We start from the raw sequence: 20,777 nt of genomic DNA, 5'->3' as shown, positions 1-20,777 counted from the left end.
AGATTGTTCCACATGCCCGTCTCATAGACCCACACCTCTGAAAATGGCGAAGGACAACTAATTGAGGTCCCCAAATACACAGCGTGGCTTGTGGGCTCTTAGTTTCCCAACCAGGGATTGAACCTGGGCCCTCGGCAGTGAGATCATGGAGTCCTAACCACTGGACTGCCAGGAAATTCCCGAGACTGCCCCTTTCAGGACTAGCCAATTCTTAGAGGTAACAAACTACTCTTAGGGGCTATTTCTTTCATGTGTAAATTAAACAACCCAAAGCCCCTAATTGGAACCCCTCCTCTTTCTGACTCTTACACTTAGGAGACTATATTTCTCATCATCTAAGGGCCTGTGCTGGGCAAATAAGGTCAGCCCGTATGCTCCAAAGCCTGTTGACAGTATTCAAACCAGCCAATACCAAACTGTTTATCCTACCCTGCCTTGTCTTTCCTGTTGAAAACAAAATAAAAGCTCTGGACCATGCTTTCTTCACCTCTCTTACCTCCTGACCCATCCTGGTCTCCCCTCGTGGCCCTTTGTGATGTGCCCTGTCTCCTGTTTCTAGGAATGTGTGAGCATAAACTTCTTCCTTCATGACAATCATTCCCATTTCTGTGTATATTAACATACCAAATTAAACAATTCCTGGGTATATTCTAGAACACACAGGGAACATATTACGACTTCTTTACAGTGGCCTACAGGGCTCTACACAGTGAGCTTTAAAGTGACACTAGGGATGAACAGGAAGGAGCAGGTGACAGAATTCCAGGGTCAGGACCCATTTTTCACATTCCTTGCCAGAAAATATCTGGGAGTCTGGGAGTCTTTTTCCACCGATAGAGACCATTCATGGTGTTTGAGGAGACAGTCCAGAAATACTGCTTTCACTGATGCTCTGAGGCAAATTGCTCCACACACCTGGTTGTTTGCAGGGGGAAAATACTACGTTACCCAGAAGGCTGAGCGCCGCGTGTTTGCGCCGATGCTGGGCCAGTGACGGCCCAGGACGGGGTGGGGGGGTTTCATGCGGCCCGCGCCGGCGGGGGCGGGACGTCCGACCATTTGGAGAGCCGCGTCATCTGTCTGCGCCGGCTGGGTCCTCCGGGGCTGTGGGGACTGTGGCGGTGGGCCGGGTGCGTTTCCCAGCCCCGAGCTGGGCAGGCCTGTGAGGAGGGTGTGTCTTACCTCTGCGTCGGTGTACGAGCCCAACACCCGCCCCGGGTCCTCCGTACGGGAGTGTCCCGTGAGCGCCCGCCGGGGCCCCGACCCCGTCCCCGCGGCTCTGACGCGACGGCCTGGGCCTCGTGCGCATTTTGCGCCGGGGAAACTGAGGCTCGGAGTGTGACCGTCGGCTGAGGTGACCCCCCCCCCAACCCCCTCATCCCCCCGCTCTGGGCAGGAGGCGGGCGGCTGAATCCTGGAGCCGCCTCTGCGGCCCCGCTCTCTCCTCACGGTCCCGTGATGGCGGCGGCGTGGTTGGACCCGGCGCGGGTGAGTGGACCATATTGCTGGCATTGCTGCTTCTCCGCTGGTTCGGAGAGGGCTCCTGGGCAGGCTGGAGGCTAAGTAAGCCATTGGGTTTCTCTTTGTCCTCGTCGTTTACTTACAACAAGTGGCGCTGACTCGTTATTTTATCCGCGGTCTTACCACAGATTTGGGTCTCCGACAGGTGTTTCATCAGTGCGTGAAGGATGAATGATGCTTCCTTCCTTCCCGTCACACTTAAAATCTAGAATTCCAGCTTCCCCATCCTCCCGGCCGACCTCCTCTGACCTTCCGTTCTTCCCTGGCTCACTGTTCTGCAGACACACCAACCTGACCATGATAAGTTCTCTGTCGCCCCGCCCCGCCCCACCCCGCCCCCAGTCTTTATATTTGCACTGGCCTTTGCCTGGAGTACTGTTCCTGTATCTTTTTTTTTTTTTTTGGCTGTGTTGCAGGGCTTGGGGGATCTTAGTTCCCCAACCAGGGATCGAACCTGTGCCCCCTGCAGTGGAAGCATGGAGCCCTAACCACTGGACCGCCAAGGAAGTCCCACTGTTCCTCTATCTTTGCAGAACTTCCCTCTCACATCCTTCTGGCCTCTGCGCAGATGTCTCCTATTTGAAGAGGGCTTTTCTAGCAGTTAGCTTAAAGTGGCCCCTTCCTGTTGCCTGTGTTCTGGCATTTTTGTGTAGGGAACCTGGCAAAATTCCTGGTTGAATTTGTCCAGGATGCTGTGGGAGCAAAGAGAAAACAATGAGAAAAGAACCATAATAGCCAGCCGGCCTCCATTGAGTCTTTGCTGTTAGCAGGTAGACAGGCATAATATATCACCTCATGTAATCCTCACCTTTTCAGAGCTAAGTTCTGTTATTATCACTGTTTTGTACAAGAACAACTTGAGACTCAGAGAAGTTCAGTTTCCTGCCCAAGTTCACTGCAGTTCTTAAGTAGCAGAAACTAACAACCAGTATGTCGCCGCCACAGCCTGTATTTTTACCCTCTTCTCTACGAACGGTGGAGAGGGATGCCTGGAGGTGACACCTAAAGTAAACTTTGCAAGCCATGCAGGCTTCCTTCCGGTAGGCAGTCTTGGCATGAACCAGGGACATGGCATTTCAGCAGGCGGAAGAGTGTGGACCAAAAAAAAGGTATATTGGTTGTTTAAGGAACCCCCAGAGGGTCTTTGCGATTGCCAGAATCCTCCCCACTCCCCCATCTGCTGAGACGTGTCCTGGGAGGGCCAGACGGTGTGGCCGTTGGCTGAATGTTCCATCCTGCTCAGCCAGGACAGACATCATGGCCAATCAAAGGCTGTTGTTCTCCTGGCTACAGCCTCCAGTGTCCTCAGCAGTTCCTATTCCCTGGTCCCTGGAGTATTCTTTCCTCCGGGATACATGCTGTGAGGCCTCAGGTAGAAAAAAGAAGTGATGACTCGTTGTGGATTCTCCCTGGGAGTCTCCAAGGTTCACATGGCAGCAGGAGCTGGTCCAGGCCCTGCCACTTCCCAAGCAGGTACCACCACCTCAGGTGACTCTCCTGTGAGGTGGGTGATGATGAATCTGCGCCTCTGCCCACGTCTGCAGAATTATTTTCAGCGGCGGCTGAAATGAATGTAACTGGGAAATTTATTTAAAATGCTTCACATCTTCATTAACTGTGGTTTTACTTTGCCAGTGGGTCATGGTTATGCTGTTAGACCTCAGACCAGAGGAACCTGCTTTTAAATCCTGCCTCTGATCACAACACATGTAAACTTTGGGTGAACTGGTAGAGCTCCCTGGGCCTCAGGTCTCCTGACTGACATGAAGATGATAACGGCATTGACCTCACCGGCTGTGGCCAGTCACCCCGTGTTTCTTTTTTCTTTAATTCTCATAACTATTATCGGTGAGAATCATTGTATTGATTCAGAAATCAACGTTCAGAGGAATTAAGCGAGGCCCCCAAGTTCACACAGCAGGCAAGTGCTGACTTTAGGACTTCGGATTCAAACCTCAGGAGTGGGTGGGACTTAAGAGCTGGGGACTTTCAGACACTTTAACAAGACATGTAAATGCCTCAGCACGAGGCAGGCACACAGTGAGGACCAGTGAGTCTGGGGTGCTGTTGCTGTAATTATTATTGGTATTGTTTTTGTCGTCATTGTTATTCTTTCCCATTTGTCTGACATCTCAGCACCCTCACCATTCCGTGCCTCACAGTCTGTGTGGGAGGCTCCTGACCTCGTGTCATTCTCCGTCGGCTCCTGCCTAGGAGGCTTCTGTGGGCTACGCTGCTGTGATCAGTCTAGAGCAGTGTCTGCCTCCTGGAGTCCAGCACAGAGCTCAGCCTTCAGGGGCTGTTTGGTCTCTGCATCTTTGCCATGGAGAGAGATGGGCTCTGATTCCATCAGTAGCCCCAAGACCAACACAACTGCCTCTGCTTGACTTTCCAGATGCTTGTTACTTATGAGGATGTGGCCGTGACTTTTACCCGGGAGGAGTGGGGGCAGCTGGACCCCGCCCAGAGGACCCTGTACCAGGAGGTGATGCTGGAGACCTGCGGGCTCCTGGTCTCTCTGGGTAAGGCCTTCCCAACTTCCCCATGTGGGACCTGTCACTTGCTTCATTCCGCCCTCTGGCTCCAGGCCTGGTGGTTGGGAAGCCCTCTGTAGCCCATCTACCCTCCTCCCCACAGCTTCAGTTATTTTCTGGACTCACTCTTGCTGCCTGGTCTCCTTGTATCTCACTTAGGGAGGGTTGGACAAGAAACATAGTTTGCCTTTGGTCACAACCAAAGGAGAAGGATGTGTTGGGAGGAAATGGGGGTGTCTCACAGAACCCAAAGGTAGGAATTCCTGCTGGGCTCCTTGAGGGACTGATATAGCGACTTAGAGAAGCATGATTATGCCCTGGCTTCTGGGTCTCTTGTTCTGCCTTCTCTCGTGGGCCTGCTCGTGTCACTTTGTTTTCACAGTGGTTTTTTTCTGCTGCAGCTATTTTGCAGAAGGAGGTAGTCAGCAAGTCCTTGCTCTCTGAGGCCCACTCCCTCCTCATCTCTATTTCTTGCTGTATGTTTATCTTATTTCTCTGTTCATGCTCTACTCATTTAGTTCTCCCAGCACGCTGTCCTCAGCAAGTAAGGAAAATAGGGCCGTTGTTGTGAGTCCCTCCTAAAGCTTAATCCATCCAACTTAAAAGGCACATCTTGGTTGTCAGCAGCTCTCCTTTGCATTTTTTGTCTGTCCTTTTGTGAAATGTTGATAAGAATAAATGATATATGATGTTCGTGCAAATGTCTCTATTTGACCAAATCACTGTGTGGGATTCCGAACCCAAGTTTTTATTTTTAGTAGTTCATGAAATGCTGAATTCTGGCGTCTCCACGTCTGCTCCTTCCTCTGGCCCTGTTTCCTGAGGATTGACTCCTCTGCTCATGCCCCCCTCTCACCACCACAGCCCACTTGGTCTGAGGCTGCTGACTCCCACGGGGAAGTGTTTGCTGCTTCCTTCTTCGTGTAGCACTTGGGAGACCAGGGTCTGGTGCCAGACCCCTGGTGTCTAATCCCTGCTCTGCTGCTTATGAGCTGTGTGTTCCTGGGCAGGCTACTGAACGCTTCTGTATGTCAATCATCTCATAGGTAGTATCTCATGAAGTAATACAGTACCTACTTCACACGTGTGTCGTGAGGGTGAGTGGCTCAGAACAGTGCGTGCTGACGCCTGGCTGTGTTCGGGGTTAGCAGTTGTGACCCCTGCTGCTGTCGCTACTATTAATGATATCATCGTCGTCCTTGTTGTCATGGTCATCACCCTACACTTGGACTCAGCATTTTCTGGAACAGTGTTGTGTAGCTTTGTAGTTAAATACAGATGCCAGATGCCAGAGATGACTAGACTTTGGTTTTCATCTTGGCTCAGCCATTCATCATGTCCGTGGTTTCAGCAAATCATTTTATCTGCCTGAGCCTCTGTTTCTTCATCTATAAAATGGTGCTTATTGCAGTATGTACTTCATGTGGGTGCTATAAGGAAATCCTAAAATAGAATTTTTCATGCAAGGCCCACAAGAAGGTCAATATAACGCTTTGCTTAGGACCTAAAAAAGACTTAGATCCATGAAGACATTTACCTTGTTCCTGAATGAAAAGACTCAATATTTTAAATATTTATGTCATTTCATTTCTAAATTAGTTCATAAACTTAATTCAGTTTTTTTAAATGCATTTAAATTGCTTGGCACAGTCCTTAGAATATGGTTACATCTATAAATAGTTATTGTTTTTTTAAGACTTGTCTTTTTCGAGCAGTTTTAGGTTCACAGCAAAATTGAGAGGTAAGTATAGAGATTTCCCATACACCCCCTCCCCCCACACGAGCATACCCTCCCTCGTTCTCAATATTCTCACCAGAATGGTACATTTGTTATAGTTGATGCATCTACACTGACACATCATAATCACCCAAAGTCCATAGTTGACATTAGGGTTCACTCTTGGTGTTGTACATTCCATGGGTTTGGACAAATGTATAATGACGTGTATCCATCATAGTATCATACAAAATTTTTTTGTTGCCCTAAGAGTCCTCTCTATTCATCCCTGCCCCCTCACCAACCACTGATCTTTTTTACTGTCTCCATTTGTGTTTTCCAGAATGTCATATAGCTGGAATCATAGAGTATGTAACCTTTTTAGATTGGCTTCTTTCACTTAGTAATATGCATTTGTTTCTCGTTTCATGGCTTGATAGCATGTTTCTTTTTAGTGCTGAATAATATTTTACTGTCTAGATTTACCATCCTTTATCCATTTACCCACTGAAGAACATCTCAGTTGCTTCCAAGTTTTGGCAATTATGAATAAAGCTGCTGTAAACATCCATGTGCAGGTTTTTATGTGGACATAAGTTTTCAGCACCTTTGGGTAAATAGCGAGAACTGTGGTTGATGGATCCTATGGTGAAGGTATATTTAGTTTTTTAAGAACCCACCAAACTGTCTTCACAACGGTGGTATCATTTTGCATTCCCACCAGCATTGAATGAGAGTTCCTGCTGCTCTGCATCCTCGCTAGCGTTTGGTGTTGTCAGTGTTCCACGTTTTGACCTTCCTTCCTTCCTATTTATTTATGGCTGCCTTGAGTCTTCGTTGCTGCGTCTGGGCTGTCTCTAGTTGCGGCGAGCAAGGGCTCCTCTTTGTTGCAGTGCGTGGGTTACTCCTCGTTGTGGTGTGCGGGCTTCTCATTGCGGTGGCTTCTCCTGTTGCGGAGCATGGGCTCTAGGCCCGCAGGCTTCAGTCGCTGTGACACTCAGGCTCAGTAGTTGTGGCATGCGGGCTCTAGAGTGCAGGCTCAGTAGTTGTGGCTCACGGGCTTAGTTGCTCTGCGGCATGTGGGATCTTCCCAGACCAGGGCTCGAACCAGTGTCCCCTGCATTGGCAGGTGGATTCTTCACCATTGCGCCACCAGGGAAGTCCCGTGACCATTCTAATAGTTGTGTAGTGGTATCTTGTTTTAATTTGCATTTCCCTGATGATATATTCTGTGGAGCATCTTTTCATATGCTTATTTGCTGTGTGTATATTGTCTTTGGTGAGATGTGTTTTAAGGTCCTTGTTCTTGTCTTTGGTGAGGTGTCTGTTAAGGTATTTGGCTCGTTTTAAAATTGGGTCATTTTTGTTTTCTTACGTTCTAATTTTAAGAGATATTTGTGTATTTTGGATAACTGTCCTTTATCAGATATGTCTTTTGCAAATATTTTCTCCTACTGTGTGGCTTGTCTTCTCATTCTTTTTTTTTTTTTTTTTAATTTATTTTATTTTTTTTGTCTGTGTTGGGTCTTCTTTGCCGTGTGCGAGCTTTCTCTAGCTGCGGTGAGCGGGGGCTACTCTTCATTGCGGTGCGCGGGCTTCTCGTTGCGGTGGCTTCTCTTTGTTGTGGAGCACGGGCTGTAGGCGCGCGGGCTTCAGTAGTTGTGGCACGCGGGCTCAGTAGTTGTGGTGCACGTGCTTAGTTGCTCCGCGGCATGTGGAATCTTCCTGGACCAGGGCTCAAACCCTCATCCCCTGCATTGGCAGGCGGATTCTTATCCACTGTGCCACCAGGGAAGTCCTGTCTTCTCATTCTTTTGGCAGAGCAGAAGTTTTTAATTTTTATGAAGTCCAGCTTATCAATCATTTCTTTCATGGATTATGCCTTTGGTGTTGTATCTAGAAAGTTATCACATACCCATAGTCATCTAGGTTTTCTCCTATAATATCTTCTAGGAATTTTATGGTTTTGTGTTTTACATTTAGATCTGTGATTCATTTTGAGTAAAGTTTTGTGAAGGGTATAAGGTCTGTCTAGGTAATTGTTTTTATATGTGGATGTCCTGTTCCAGCACCATTTGTTAAAAAGACTAGCTTTGCTAACTATTATATTGCTTTTGCATCTTTGTCAAAGATTAGTTGACTGTATTATGTGGGTCTATTTCTGGGCTTTCAATTCTGTTCCATTGATCTTTCACCAACATCACACTGTCTTCATTACTGTAACTTTATTGTAAGTCTTGAGGTTGGGTAGCATCAGTCCTCCCACTTCGTTCTTCTTCAATATTGTGTTGGCTGTTTTGGGTCTTTTGCCTCTCAATATAAACTTAATCAGTTTTGGATATCCACAAAATGATTTGCTGGGATTTTGATTGGTATTGCATTGAATCTATAGATCAAATTGGGAAGAACTGACATCTTGACAGTACTGAATCTTCTTATCCATGAACATAAAATCTCTCTCCATTTATTTTGTTCTTTGATTTCATTCATCAGAGTTTTGTGGAGTTCCTCATATAAATCTTGTACATATTTTCTTAGATTTATACCTAAGTATTTCATTTTGTAGGAGTGCTAATGTAAATGATAATGTGACAAAGGGCAACTAATCTAAGTCTGCTTTCAAATAACACTATATCACTTCACTGGTAACATGAGACCTTATAACAAAATAATCTTAATTCTGTCCTCCCATCCTTCATATCATTGCTGCCATTTGTTTCACTATGTAAGTGCATATATAATGGGTACATATATTTTATACATATATAAAAATAAGCATTTATATGTATGTATGTATATATATATAAGCGTGTGTAAGCTATGTACATAAGCATAATTGAATACATTATTACTGTTATTATTCTGAACAGACTGTTACTTGTTAGATTGGTTAAGACAACTAAAAGTTTTAACTTTACCTTCTTTTATTCCTCTTGCAGTATTCCTCCTTTCTGTATTTAGATCTGAGTTTCTGACCTACATCATTTTCCTTCTCTCTACAGAAGTTATTTTAACATTTCTTGTAAGATAGGTCTACTGGCAACAGATTCCCTCAATTTTTGTTTCTTTGAGAAATTCTTTATTTCTCTTTCAGTTTTGAAGGATAATTTCACAGGGTATGGAATTCAAGATTGGTGAGGTTTTTCTCTGAACACTTTAAATCTTTCCACTCTCTTCTTATGTGATTTCTGAGGAGAAATCATATGTAATTCTTGTCTTTGTTCCTGTATAGGTAAGATGTTTTGTTTTGACCTCCGGCTTCTCTCTGGATTTTTTCTTTAGCTTCAATTTTCTGTAGTTTTTAAATGGTATGCCTAGGTGTGGTTGTTTGTTTGTTTTTGCTGGGGGACAGGGGTGGGGGTAGTGAGCATTTATCATGCTTGGTGTTCTCTTGGCTTCCTGGATCTGTGGTTTGGTGTTTGACATTAATTTTGGGAAATTCCCAGTCATTGTTGTTTCATGTATTTCTTCTGTTTCTTTTTCTCATTTTTTCCCCTTTTTAAATTTGCATTACTTGTATATTACACCTTTTATAGTTCTATGGTCCTTGGATGTTCTGTTTTTTTCAGTCTTTGTCCTCTTTGCTTTTCAGTTTTGAAGGTTTCTATTGATATATCCTCAAACTCAGAGATTCTTTCTTTAGCTGTGTCCAGTCTACTGATAAGTCCACCAGAGGCATTCTTCAGTGTTATTTGATCTGTAGCATTTTTTTTGGTTCTTAATTAGGATTTCCTTCTATCTGCTTACAATGCCCATCTGTTTTTGCACGCTGTCTACTTTTGTTTATTAAAGCCCTTCGCATATTAATCAGTGTCATTTAAAATCCCTGATCTGATAATTCCAGCATCCCTTACATGTCAGGTTCTGATGCTTGCTCTGTCTCTTCAAATTGTGTTCTTTGACTTTTAGCGTGACTTATAATTTTTTTTGATAGCTGCATATGATATACTGGGCAAAAGTAACTGCTGTAAATAGGCCTTTAGAAATGTGGTGGACGGGACTTCCCTGGTGGTGCAGCGGTTAAGAATCCGCCTGCCAATGCAGGGGACACGAGTTCGAGCCCTGGTCCGGGAAGATCCCACATGCCGCGGAGCAACTAAACCCATGCACCACAACTACTGAGCCTGTGCTCTAGAGCCCACGAGCCACAACTGCTGAGCCCGTGTGCCACAACTACTGAGCCTGTGCTCTAGAACCTGCAAGCCACAACTACTGAAGCCTGTGCACCTAGAGCCCATGCTCCACAACAAGAGAAGCCACCACAATGAGAAGCCTGCGCACCACAACAAAGAGTAGCCCCTGCTCACCACAACTAGAGAAAGCCCACATGCAGCAACAAAGACCCAATGTAGCCAAAAATAAAATAAATTTAAAAAAAAAAAAAAAAGAAATGTAGTGGCAGGGCAGGAGGGAAAGAGTGTTCTATAGTTCTATGATTTGGTCTCAGTCTTTTAGTGGGCCTATCCCTCTGGACTGTGAATGTCACAAGTGTTTATCTCCTCCACTAAGGTAGGACAGGATGGCCAAAGTTGACTGGAGTTGGGTATTTCCCTTCTTCCAGGCCATTTAGGCTCTGATAAAACCCCAGCAGTTTAGGCTCTGGTTAACTAGTTTCTTCTGAGGACAGGCCTGGTTAAAGACAGAGTGCTCTGGTATATTTCAGAATTGGTTCTTTTTCCTTCCCCCCTGCCAGAAGCCCAAGGGGATTTTTCTCTTCTATTTTTTGTGGGAACTTGATTGAGCTTCTGGAGAGAAATCTCATAATACTGTGAGGGCCTGCCTGTGACTGCGTCCCCTGGAGTTTTTTTTACTCTCAGAGTTGTCTGCACTGAACCTCCACCAATCCATTCATTACCGTTCAGGTTTCCTATCCTGGCGCTGGTTCCTGTGGCAGTTTCTGCTCATGAGTCTCTGCTCTTGTAAGCTGTGACTGACTGTATTCCCTGTGTCTCCAATCCTGGGGATAGCAGTTTACCTTGTTTCCTCCCCTCTGTTATTGATCCAAGACGACTTGTTGATTTTTCAGTCTGTTCAGCTTGCCACTTGTTGTTAGGATGGAGTGGCGACTTGGAAGCTCCTTACAGGCAGAACTGGAAACAAGAAGTCGACTAAATATTAGTTTTGACTTAACTGTTAGGATTTAAAAATTGCATGGCAACATGGCAGATTGATGAAGCACCTGGGCTCAGGAGCCACAGTTCAGTGAAATCTTCTCAGGAAGTGACATTTGAGCTGAGACCCAAAGAATTAGAGTAATGTAGAACGAGCAAAGTAGGGAAAAAAACAGCCTTCCAGTTAGAAGGGACAGCACGTGCAAAGGCCCTGCAGTCGCAGAGAGTGTGACTCCTGACAGCTGAAGAAAGACTCCTTCACTTTCCACTGCCCTGTCCCTGAGCCCCGTGCTGAGCATGTAGCAGACAGGAGTGAACATTTGCTTAGTGATGACTAACGAATCCTGAGCTTTGGTTCAGGATCTGCAGATGCGCTTTCTGTGCGGGTCCTGGTACCTCTGCCATTGATTTATCTACAGTCTTTACCCCCACATTGGTTGATATATGTTTGGGTATACATGACAGACCAGCTCAAACAGTCTACACCCTGAAGGAAATTTATTATCTAAGAAGCAGCTCAGAGGTGATGCTGGCTTCCAGGTTGGGGGTGCCAACCCAGGTATCTGTTTCTTTGCTTCATTGGTTCTGATGCTCAGGCTGGTTCCCTCACAGGAGTCGCAAGATGCTTCTGGATGGCAGGAGCTGTGAGGGCGTCACTCAGCCCTTCCTGAAATAAAGCTTTCTTTTTATTCAGAGCGGCTGTCGTAGGTAACCTGCCTACCTCAGATACCGATGATGCCATTTGTGGGATGATGGAGACCAGGGCTTCTTAGCCTGCCAGGTTGGCTACTATTGCCTGGAGAGCGTTTAAAATCTGATGCCCAGGCCCTTCCCAGAGATTTTGTTTGAACTGCTGTGTGGTGGTAGCTGGGCACCCCAGGTGTTGCTGATGCACAGGAGGTTGAGGTCCCTGACTTGAATGAATTAGAAAACGTCTTCAGGAGGTACGTCTGAACGGTGCTGGCTTCTGTGGGATGGAGATCAAAGGGAGTTGGTGCTGTCTATGCAACCAGCACTAATGTCTACAGTCTTCGGGGACAAAGGATGGTGTTTTTACAGTTTGTTTCCCAGTTGCAGCATTTTGTTTGCATGGATGGGAGCAGCTACATTCCGAGGTCTCTTGCAAATCCTGCAGTCCCAGTCTGGGTTGAGAGGTTTCTTTCTTCTCACCAAAATCCCCATGTTCTCTTTTTTTCTCTGTGAACAGGGTGTCCTTTGCCCAAGCCAGAGCTGATCCACCCACTGGAGCACAGCCCAGAGTTACAGACGTTGAAGAGAGGCCACTCCCCGAGCTCCTGCCCAGGTGAGTGCCAACAGCTGGCCAAGCGGGCATCACAGCAGGTTGCAGACAGCAAGAGGACCATTAACTATAAAATTTGTGAGAATTTTCTTGTCGTGGCCTCTCTGGAGGCGTGGGATCTGTGGAACCTTTTAACCTGTGGTCCCTCTACCCCATAACACTCTCCACTGCTCCTGGGGAGGTGTGGGGCGTATCAGGTAAGTTCAGGCTCTTGGCTCCATGTACTTGGGCTTAAAAACTAGGTGTGACACACCACACAGACTTGTGGCCCTGGGGAAGTTCCATGATCCCGTTGTGCCTTTGTATATAAGTTTGGCCAAGGTAAATCTAGCTGTTCTAACAGGTGTATTCCAAAATCTCCATGGCTCAGCACATGAAAAGTGTTTTTCTTGAACCAAGGGCGATGTGGATCAGTAGGGAGCTCTGACCACACAGTTATTCAGTGACTCAGCTACCTTCTGTCATCAGCGTGAGACCTTCAGGGTTCCTGTCATCCTCCAGCTGGCAGAGGGAAAACAGAGAAGGGAAAATGTCACACCCACTTCCAACACATTGTTTCCACTCACATTCCACTGACAAGATACTCGACTTTGTCATTTGGTTCCTGGAGCTGGGAAATGAGGCTAAGTGTTTTCAAGGAAAGGAATGAAATGGTTTGATCAGTGTGGTCAGTTACACTCAGTCTGTTCCTGAGAAATTGTAGTCATAATCGTTTCTGTCTCGTTGGGTGGTTGGAGGATGTAATAGATTATGTATGAAACTGCTTCACACTGGGCCTGACCCATAGTGAGTGGCTCAGCAAAAGTAACCTATTAGTATTATTCACATCGTGGGATTAGTGCTAGTGAGTAATGATAGTATCTCACATTTCCTTCTGAACTACAAGTAAACAGGGCCTTTCCAACTATGCTCTGTATCTCACCCTTTCCCACCTTCTCCATCCACCCACACTCTGAGTGTCAGTCAGACACCCAGAAGCACTCCCCTGCCCTAGTTTTCCTATCCCTCCTGTTTGCTTAACCTCAAGGCACCTCATGCTCAACATGCCTAAGAGGGGGCTTTTGACCTTGCCCGTTTCTCCCACCTCCCGTGCATGTTAGAAGGCTGGGTGCAGCCTCAGACAACTCCTCAACACCCCCATCTCCACCAAGCCCTCCAAATGCTGTCCGTTTTGCATGCACGCTTCCTGAGTCTGTCACCTCCACCAACAGTACAAGATGCCCCCCCCACACCCTCGGTCCAAGTTTTCAGCTTTTGCCTGGGTGATGCCAGCACACTCCTGGCTGGTCTCCCCACATCTCCTCTGTGCCTCTAGTCAGCCCTGTCTCCCACGGTGGCCCCCGCAGCCACCAAGATCTTGTTCCCAACCTTCAGCACTACCCCATCCACTGAGCCCTCAGCACGTTTTCATGTCGAAGGTAGAGCCTGTGGGACTTCCCTGGCGGTCCAGTGGTTGGGACTTCGTCTACCAATGCAGAGGGTGCAGGTTCGATCCCTGGTCGGGGAGCTAAAATCCTGCATGCCTCGCAGCCAAAAAACCAAAACATAAAGCAGAAGCGATATTGTAACACATTCAATGAAGACTTTAAAAATGGTCCATGTCAAAAAAATCTTAAAAAAGAAAAAAAGAAAATAGAGCCTATATCCTTGTGTTGCTTGATCCTTAAACCCTTACACATTCATCTAATTCTCTCATATGTGTAACTTCCTTCCTCACCTCCCTAGAGATCTCAGCCCTGACCAAGGCCAATTCATGTACCACAGTCTAGGCCAAACCTTTTCAGGGAACTGCTGCTTCTCACCTTTTCTGCCTCTTTTGTAACATAAAGATATGCTCAGTTGCCTCACACTCGGGGAAAGTAAATAGAAAATGCTTCTGTCTCTCTAATGGCTTCACACTGACATTGACTCTACTTTCCCTGTAAAATCCATCTTTTTGGAGAAGCTGTCTCATTCTTGCAAGAGATGTCTATGCTTGAGTTCCGTCCATCTCATTTACTAAAATTTTCTTGCACTTTTTGAATGAGGTGTAACTCACACCCTGTGTTGTGTAAAAATCTTAAGAGGTTAATAACTTCATGAATGCTTGCGTATGTTTAACCCACGTAAGCACCACCTCAGTCAATATGTAGAATATTTCCAGCATCTCATTGGGATCTCACGCCCTCGATAGCCCCTTGTGCTCGGTAACCCCTATTTAGACTGTCGGCATCAATTAGTTTGGACTGTTGAACCCCATAGCATGCTCTTTGTCATATATGTCTTCTTTTGATCATCATGTCTGAGATTCTTTTCATGTGGTTGCCTGTGGTTAGAATTTGTTTACTCTTAATATGGGGTAATATCTCATTGCATGAAAAATTGCCCTTCATTGATCCATTCCCCTTCTGATGGGCACTCCTGTTGTTTTCAGCTTAATGCTGCTGAGAATATTCATGTTATGTTTTTTGGTGCATGTAAGCACTGATTTCCATTAGGAATACATTCTGGTATGTGTGCAGGTCAGGTCCTGGAGTAGCTGTATGTTCAGCTTTGATAGAAACTCCAGACAGTTCTGCAGAGTGTCCGCCCCCTTTAACATCCCCACCATTCATCTATGAAAGACTCCATCTGTCCCTATCCTTGGCAGCTCTTGGTAATGTTCCCTTTGCTCTTTGAGGTCTGAGGGAGGTTCCTTTGCACCACAGCGCTGAAACTCTTCCTTACACGGTCACTGCTTTGCTCCTAATCTTCAAATACAGCACAACCATAAACAATCATGAGCGATGGGCCACAATTTACTGAACACACCTGGCACTGTGCCCAGTGCTTTACAGACATTTTCTCATTTAGCCTTCACAGCAGCCTATGAGGCAGAAACTGAGAGCCTCTCAGTTTTTCAGACAAGGAAGCTTAGACAGGAAACAGCTAAGAATTTGTCCAACATTAGCTGGCTGGGTACAGGCAGAATTTGAGTCGAGTTGTTCTGCTCCAGAGCCAGCACTCTTGACCGCCACGCCATATGAGCTCAGGACGCAGCACAGACTTTTCAGACTGTGTCGTGTTTGAGCATTTGACCATCTTGGATTCTTTGCCCCTCTTCTCACTGGACCTTCATTCTCCCTCTCTGATCATCACTTGAATGTTGGCTCATGGGGCATCTCATGGCTCATTCTCTTTACTCTTAAATGCTCTCCAAGGTTAATCCACACATTCTCATTCTCATACCTCCAATTTACATGCTGCCTAGTTAGGTCCCAGGTGTACATTATTGGACTAACCCATAATAAAAAATTAAAGCTAATTGATTGACTTTTTGCCCTGTGTCTGGCACCCTGCTGAACATGGTATATGCAGTGTTTCACTTCATCCTTGTAGCAGTCCTACAAGGTGGGCTCTATTTTTAGCTTTATTTTTCAGAAGAGGAAAATGAAGGCCTATGGAATTTTGAGTGCCTTACCAGACACCACAAAGCTAATATTGCGTTCTTTTGGAATTTGGGCCTAGGGTTTTTGTGGTCAGAGACCATGTTCTTAACCATAATACTCATGTGACCTCTAACTTTTGTGTAGTGGATCTCAGGTGCAGGTTTCAGTTAATCATAAACCTTGGTTTTATGGGGACATTGTCATCACTGATTCATCAATGACCTTGATTAATTGATGTATTAATTAAATTATTTGCTCATTTGTTTCTTTTTGAAAATAATATTCTTAACATCACCAAACTCCAGAATGAGAACATTACTCATACCCTCCTGTCTTAGTCTGGCTGCTGTAACAAGAATGCCACGGAGTGGGCAACTCAAGTAACGTTTATTTCTCACAGTTCGGGAGTCTGGGAAATCCAGGATCAAGATGCTGGCAGATCTGGCGTCTGATGAGGACCTGCTCCTTGGTGTGCAGATGGCAGCCTTCTCATTCTGTCCTCACATGGCAGAGAAAAGAAGCAAGCTCCTTAGTATCTTTTCTGGTAAGGACACTAATCCCATCTTGGGAGCTCCACTCTCACCAACCTTATCCTCTCATGCACTGCAGTTCCCTGATTCTGGAAGACTCTGTGCCTTTGTTCGTTCTATTTCCAAAGGCTGACAGGGCCTTCCCATTTTCTCTATATGTCAGTAGGTCTGGCCGCATCTGGGAAGCCTGCATGACCTCTTCCTGTCTCCCACCTACTGCACTAGGTGCCCCTTTGCTGGCTTCCTGTAGCACCTTGAGATGTTCTGGCTTCGAGCAAACTCACCACACGCAGTGTCATCATTCCTCTGTCTACCTGCCCCTCGTCTCCAGACATTCTGTCCCATGCCCGTGCTGTCCCTTTGGGTTTTCCCTCTAAAATTTTCAAGAATCTAAGAACCAAAAAGAAAGAAATTGCACACCTGGGTTTCAGAGATTTGAAAAGACAGCAGGTACAGACCCACTATTTTCATCTTCTTCTCACTGACATGGTGATTTAGTTTCTTCTATGTTGCCATCACTTATATGCCTTTTTGTGTATTGTACTCCCTTCAGATGACGACACAAAACCTGACACTACAGAGCCTGCCCCTTCTCACCTGGCCTTGTCTGAGGAAGTCTCACCCCAGGAACAACCGACTCAGCGAGCCTCAGGGGACTCCCTGTTGGGACAAACCAAGGATCAGGATGGGCCACTGGAAATGCATGAAGGCCACTTGAGACCAGGGATGGACCCCCAGAGGGAGAAGCTCTCTGGGCAAATGAGCCCTGAACATGGTGGTTTAGGGACACATGATGGTTGTCACTCAAGGATTGTTCAGCAGCGAGTCTTTCCAGGAGATATTCTTTATGAATGTGACTCACATGGACCAGTGAAAGGACCCTTGATACATGAAGGGAAACACCTCTATAAGTGTGAGGAATGCGGGAAAGTTTTTAACAAGAATTGCTTCCTTATTCGACATGAGCAGATTCACTCTGGCGTGAAGCCCTATGAGTGCACAGAGTGTGGGAAAACCTTTATTAAGAGCACACACCTCCTCCAGCACCACATGATCCACACCGGGGAGAGGCCCTATGAGTGCACAGAGTGCGGGAAGGCCTTCAACCGCAGGTCACACCTCACAAGGCACCAGCGGATTCACACTGGAGAGAAGCCTTACAAGTGCAGTGAGTGTGGAAAGGCCTTCACCCACCGCTCCAATTTAGTCTTACATAACAGAAGCCACACTGGGGAAAAACCCTTTGTGTGCAAAGAATGTGGGAAAGCCTTTCGAGATAAGACAGGTTTCCTTAGACACTACATCATCCACACGGGAGAGAAGCCCTTTGAGTGTGTGGAGTGTGGAAAATCCTTCAACCGCAGATCACATCTCACCTGGCACCAGCAGATTCATAGTGGAGTGAGACCCTTTGAATGCAATGAATGTGGGAAAGGCTTTTGTGACAGCACAGACCTCATCCAACACTATGTCATCCACACCGGAGAGAAGCCATACAAGTGCCTTGAGTGCGGGAAGGCCTTCTACCGCAGGTCACACCTCAAGCAGCACCAGCGGAGTCACACCGGGGAGAAGCCCTATGTGTGCGGTGAATGTGGAAAGGCCTTTACCCACTGCTCCACTTTTATCTTACATAAAAGAGCCCACACTGGAGAAAAACCCTATGAATGCAAAGAATGTGGGAAAGCCTTTAGCAATCGGTCAGACCTCATTCGACACTTCAGCATCCACACTGAAGAGAAGCCTTATGAGTGCATGGAGTGTGGGAAAGCCTTTAACCGTAGGTCATACCTCACCAGACACCAGCGGATTCACAGTGGAGAGAAGCCCTATGAATGCATGGAATGTGGCAAAGCCTTTTGCCAAAGGGCAAACCTCATTCGACATGCCGTCATCCACACTGGAGAGAAGCCCTATGTGTGCACTGAATGTGGAAAGGCCTTTACCTACTGCTATACTTTCATCTTGCATAAAAGGGCCCATATTGGAGAAAAACCTTTTGAGTGCAAAGAATGTGGGAAAGCTTTTAGCACTAGGAAAGACCTCATTCGACACATCAGCATCCATGCTGGAGAGAAGCCCTACGAGTGCATGGAGTGTGGGAAGGCCTTTAACCGCAGGTCAGGCCTCACCAGGCACCAGCGGATTCACAGTGGAGAGAAGCCCTATGAATGCATGGAGTGTGGGAAAACCTTCTGCTGGAGCACAAGCCTCATTCGACATTCTGTCATCCACACTGGAGAGAAGCCCTATGAGTGCAGTGAGTGTGGAAAGGCCTTCAGTCGCAGCTCATCCCTCACTCAGCATCAGAGGGTTCATACTGGGAGAAACCCTGTCAGTGTGACAGATGTGGGAAGAACCTTCACAAGTGGGCAATCCTCAGTCAGTCTTCAAGAACTCCTATTGGGGAAAGACTTTTTGCATGTAACGACTGAGGAAAATCTTTTGCCAGAGGAGACATCTTACTCAGAATCTGATCATTCATACCAAAGAGAAACCTCTCATTTTTCTTCCCCATGAGAAAAGCTATTGCAGGATATCAGTTGTCATCTAAAGAGTCATGTTAGAAATGGCCTCAGCCTAGAATCTTATTCTGTATCTGAAAATTCACACAGGAGAGTGATCCAATCTTTATTGTGCACTTAGCAAAACCCTCAGCCACATCTTTCTCCTTAGTTTACACTACAAAATTATATCAGGGATATTTAAATAAAAGAGGAGGAGACGAGAAAAGAGAGAAATGCAAACACAGCTTTCAGATTTCCGTGATGAGCCTGTGGCAATTTGTCATCCCTTCCTTAGTTTATTTGAGGTAAGGGGAGTGTTGTTGCAGGGATCAGAGGGCCTTGTTCCTTTTATTTGTCTTGAATATACATGCGCTGCTGTCCAATGTCAGGAGAGTTAGACAGTTGAGGGTATGTCTGAAAACATTTACTGAAAGCCAACTTTGTTCTACAACATTGTCTCTATCCTTGAGTAGCATATGTTTTTTTGAGAAATATGAAGGCTTGACTTATGAAATACTTTCATATTTAAGGAGATAAAGATGTATGTATGAATGGGCCCATTTTACTGCATATTTAAGACTGATTTTTTGAAAACATACTGCGTCGTGTGTCTTTAACCACCTAACACTCATACTTAATCTACTTGTTTATTTATTCTTTTTTTTTTCTGTGGGGTGACAATGACAGTGTAGCTGTGCGACCTTCCCAGATGAATCCCAGTTCTTCCTTCTGATTCCTCCTTAGAGAGGCTTCTTCAGGTCCACCTCAGTGACTTTCTAGAGGTCGAATTAGAGCCAGAACAAAATGAAACACATAGCTAAATTAAGCTAAAGGATAACGATACATGCAGAGAGGTAATCTCATTTTTAATCTTACAAAAGATTGTGTGAAGAGTCACTGTCAAGTAAAGTGACTAGAATTTTAACAGATGAAATGAGCATGTGTGGGTGCAGGTACATGTGTGTTCCACAGTTGTTGCCATTGGCTTAGTCCCAGTATAATGACTAATGACTAGTATCTTTTGTCAGGGTATTTTGAAATTCCTTCTTTGCAGTTTTGGTTTATTTTTTGTTTTTTGGTTTTTTTTTTGAGCAACATGTGATAGTATTCCTTCATGTTAAGAAATATACTGTACAGAAAGACATAAAAATAATCATGTATTCACTCTGAACCCTCCTGAGGGCCTTTCAAATGACCGCATGTCTAGTTTTGTATTCCCATTGTAGGCCAAGTCATTTTTGTTACGTTAATCCATGGCATTATTGTGAAGGCCCCTTCTTCCTGCTTTTCATGTCTTGTCTAAGAAGTCTTCAGCAAGCTCTAGGTCCTGAATATTTTCTCCTAAAAGTCTTATAGTTTTACCTTTTATATTTAAATCTCTAGTTCATGTTGAGTTAATTTTTGTATTACCATGTGAAGTTTAGGTTGTGTTTTTTGCCTCAGGATGTTTAGTTGTTCTGGTACCATTTGTGGAAAAGACTGTCCTGCCTCTATTGAAATGAACTTAGTAAAGAATCAGTTGGGCATATTCATTTTGGTCTATTTCTGAGTTCTTTATATTATCCTGTTGATCTGGGTATTTAAACCTCTGCTAATACCACATTATCTTGAATACTGTAGCTATCATTAAATCTTAAAATTGGGTAAAGTGATTCCATCTTCTTTATTTTTAAAAATTGATTTAGTTTTCCATGTCAATTTTTCCTTTGGTTTTCTGTATAAATTTTATCATGTGCTTGTCTATATTTTAAAAACATCTTGTGGGATTTTTTATGGATGTTACATTAATCTGTGGATCATTTTGGTGAGATTTGGCATCTTTATTATGTTGAGTCTTCCATTCCATGAACGTGGTATGTCTCTCCATTTATTTAGGTTCTTTGACTTATTTCATTAGTGTTTTATAATTTTCACCTTACAGATCCTGAACATATTTTGTTAGATCTTTATCCATGCACCTTTTCTTGGAGTCATTATATGTGGTATTGAGTTTTTCATTTCAGTTTGCTCATTATCATTACTGTTATAGGGAAATATAATTAATTTTTATATGTTGACCTTGTATCCTGTGCCCTTGCTGGACTCAGTTATTAGTTCTAGCCGGTTTTTTTTTTTTTTTTTTTTTTGGTAGATTCATCAGGATTTTCTTC

The 20,777-nt window shown here is 45.2% G+C and overlaps 1 protein-coding gene across 1 annotated transcript in view; it reads left to right on the top strand.

Annotated features, from left to right (window-relative positions):
- Window positions 1–20,380, top strand: part of LOC132353888 (uncharacterized) — a 49,620-nt gene extending 29,240 nt beyond the window's left edge. Inside the window, exons 5-10 of the mRNA XM_059905382.1 lie at window positions 1,144–1,301; window positions 1,355–1,488; window positions 3,917–4,043; window positions 12,091–12,186; window positions 15,991–16,134; window positions 16,674–20,380. Of these exons, the coding sequence (XP_059761365.1) occupies window positions 1,144–1,301; window positions 1,355–1,488; window positions 3,917–4,043; window positions 12,091–12,186; window positions 15,991–16,134; window positions 16,674–18,640 (2,626 nt within the window). The 3' untranslated portion in view covers window positions 18,641–20,380. The remainder of the gene's footprint in view (window positions 1–1,143; window positions 1,302–1,354; window positions 1,489–3,916; window positions 4,044–12,090; window positions 12,187–15,990; window positions 16,135–16,673) is intronic.
- The last annotated feature ends 397 nt before the right edge of the window (window positions 20,381–20,777 follow it).

This window comes from Balaenoptera ricei, chromosome 19 (assembly GCF_028023285.1).
Source record: "Balaenoptera ricei isolate mBalRic1 chromosome 19, mBalRic1.hap2, whole genome shotgun sequence".
Classification (NCBI taxonomy): Eukaryota; Metazoa; Chordata; class Mammalia; order Artiodactyla; family Balaenopteridae; genus Balaenoptera; species Balaenoptera ricei.
This window is presented reverse-complemented; position numbering and strand designations above follow the sequence as displayed.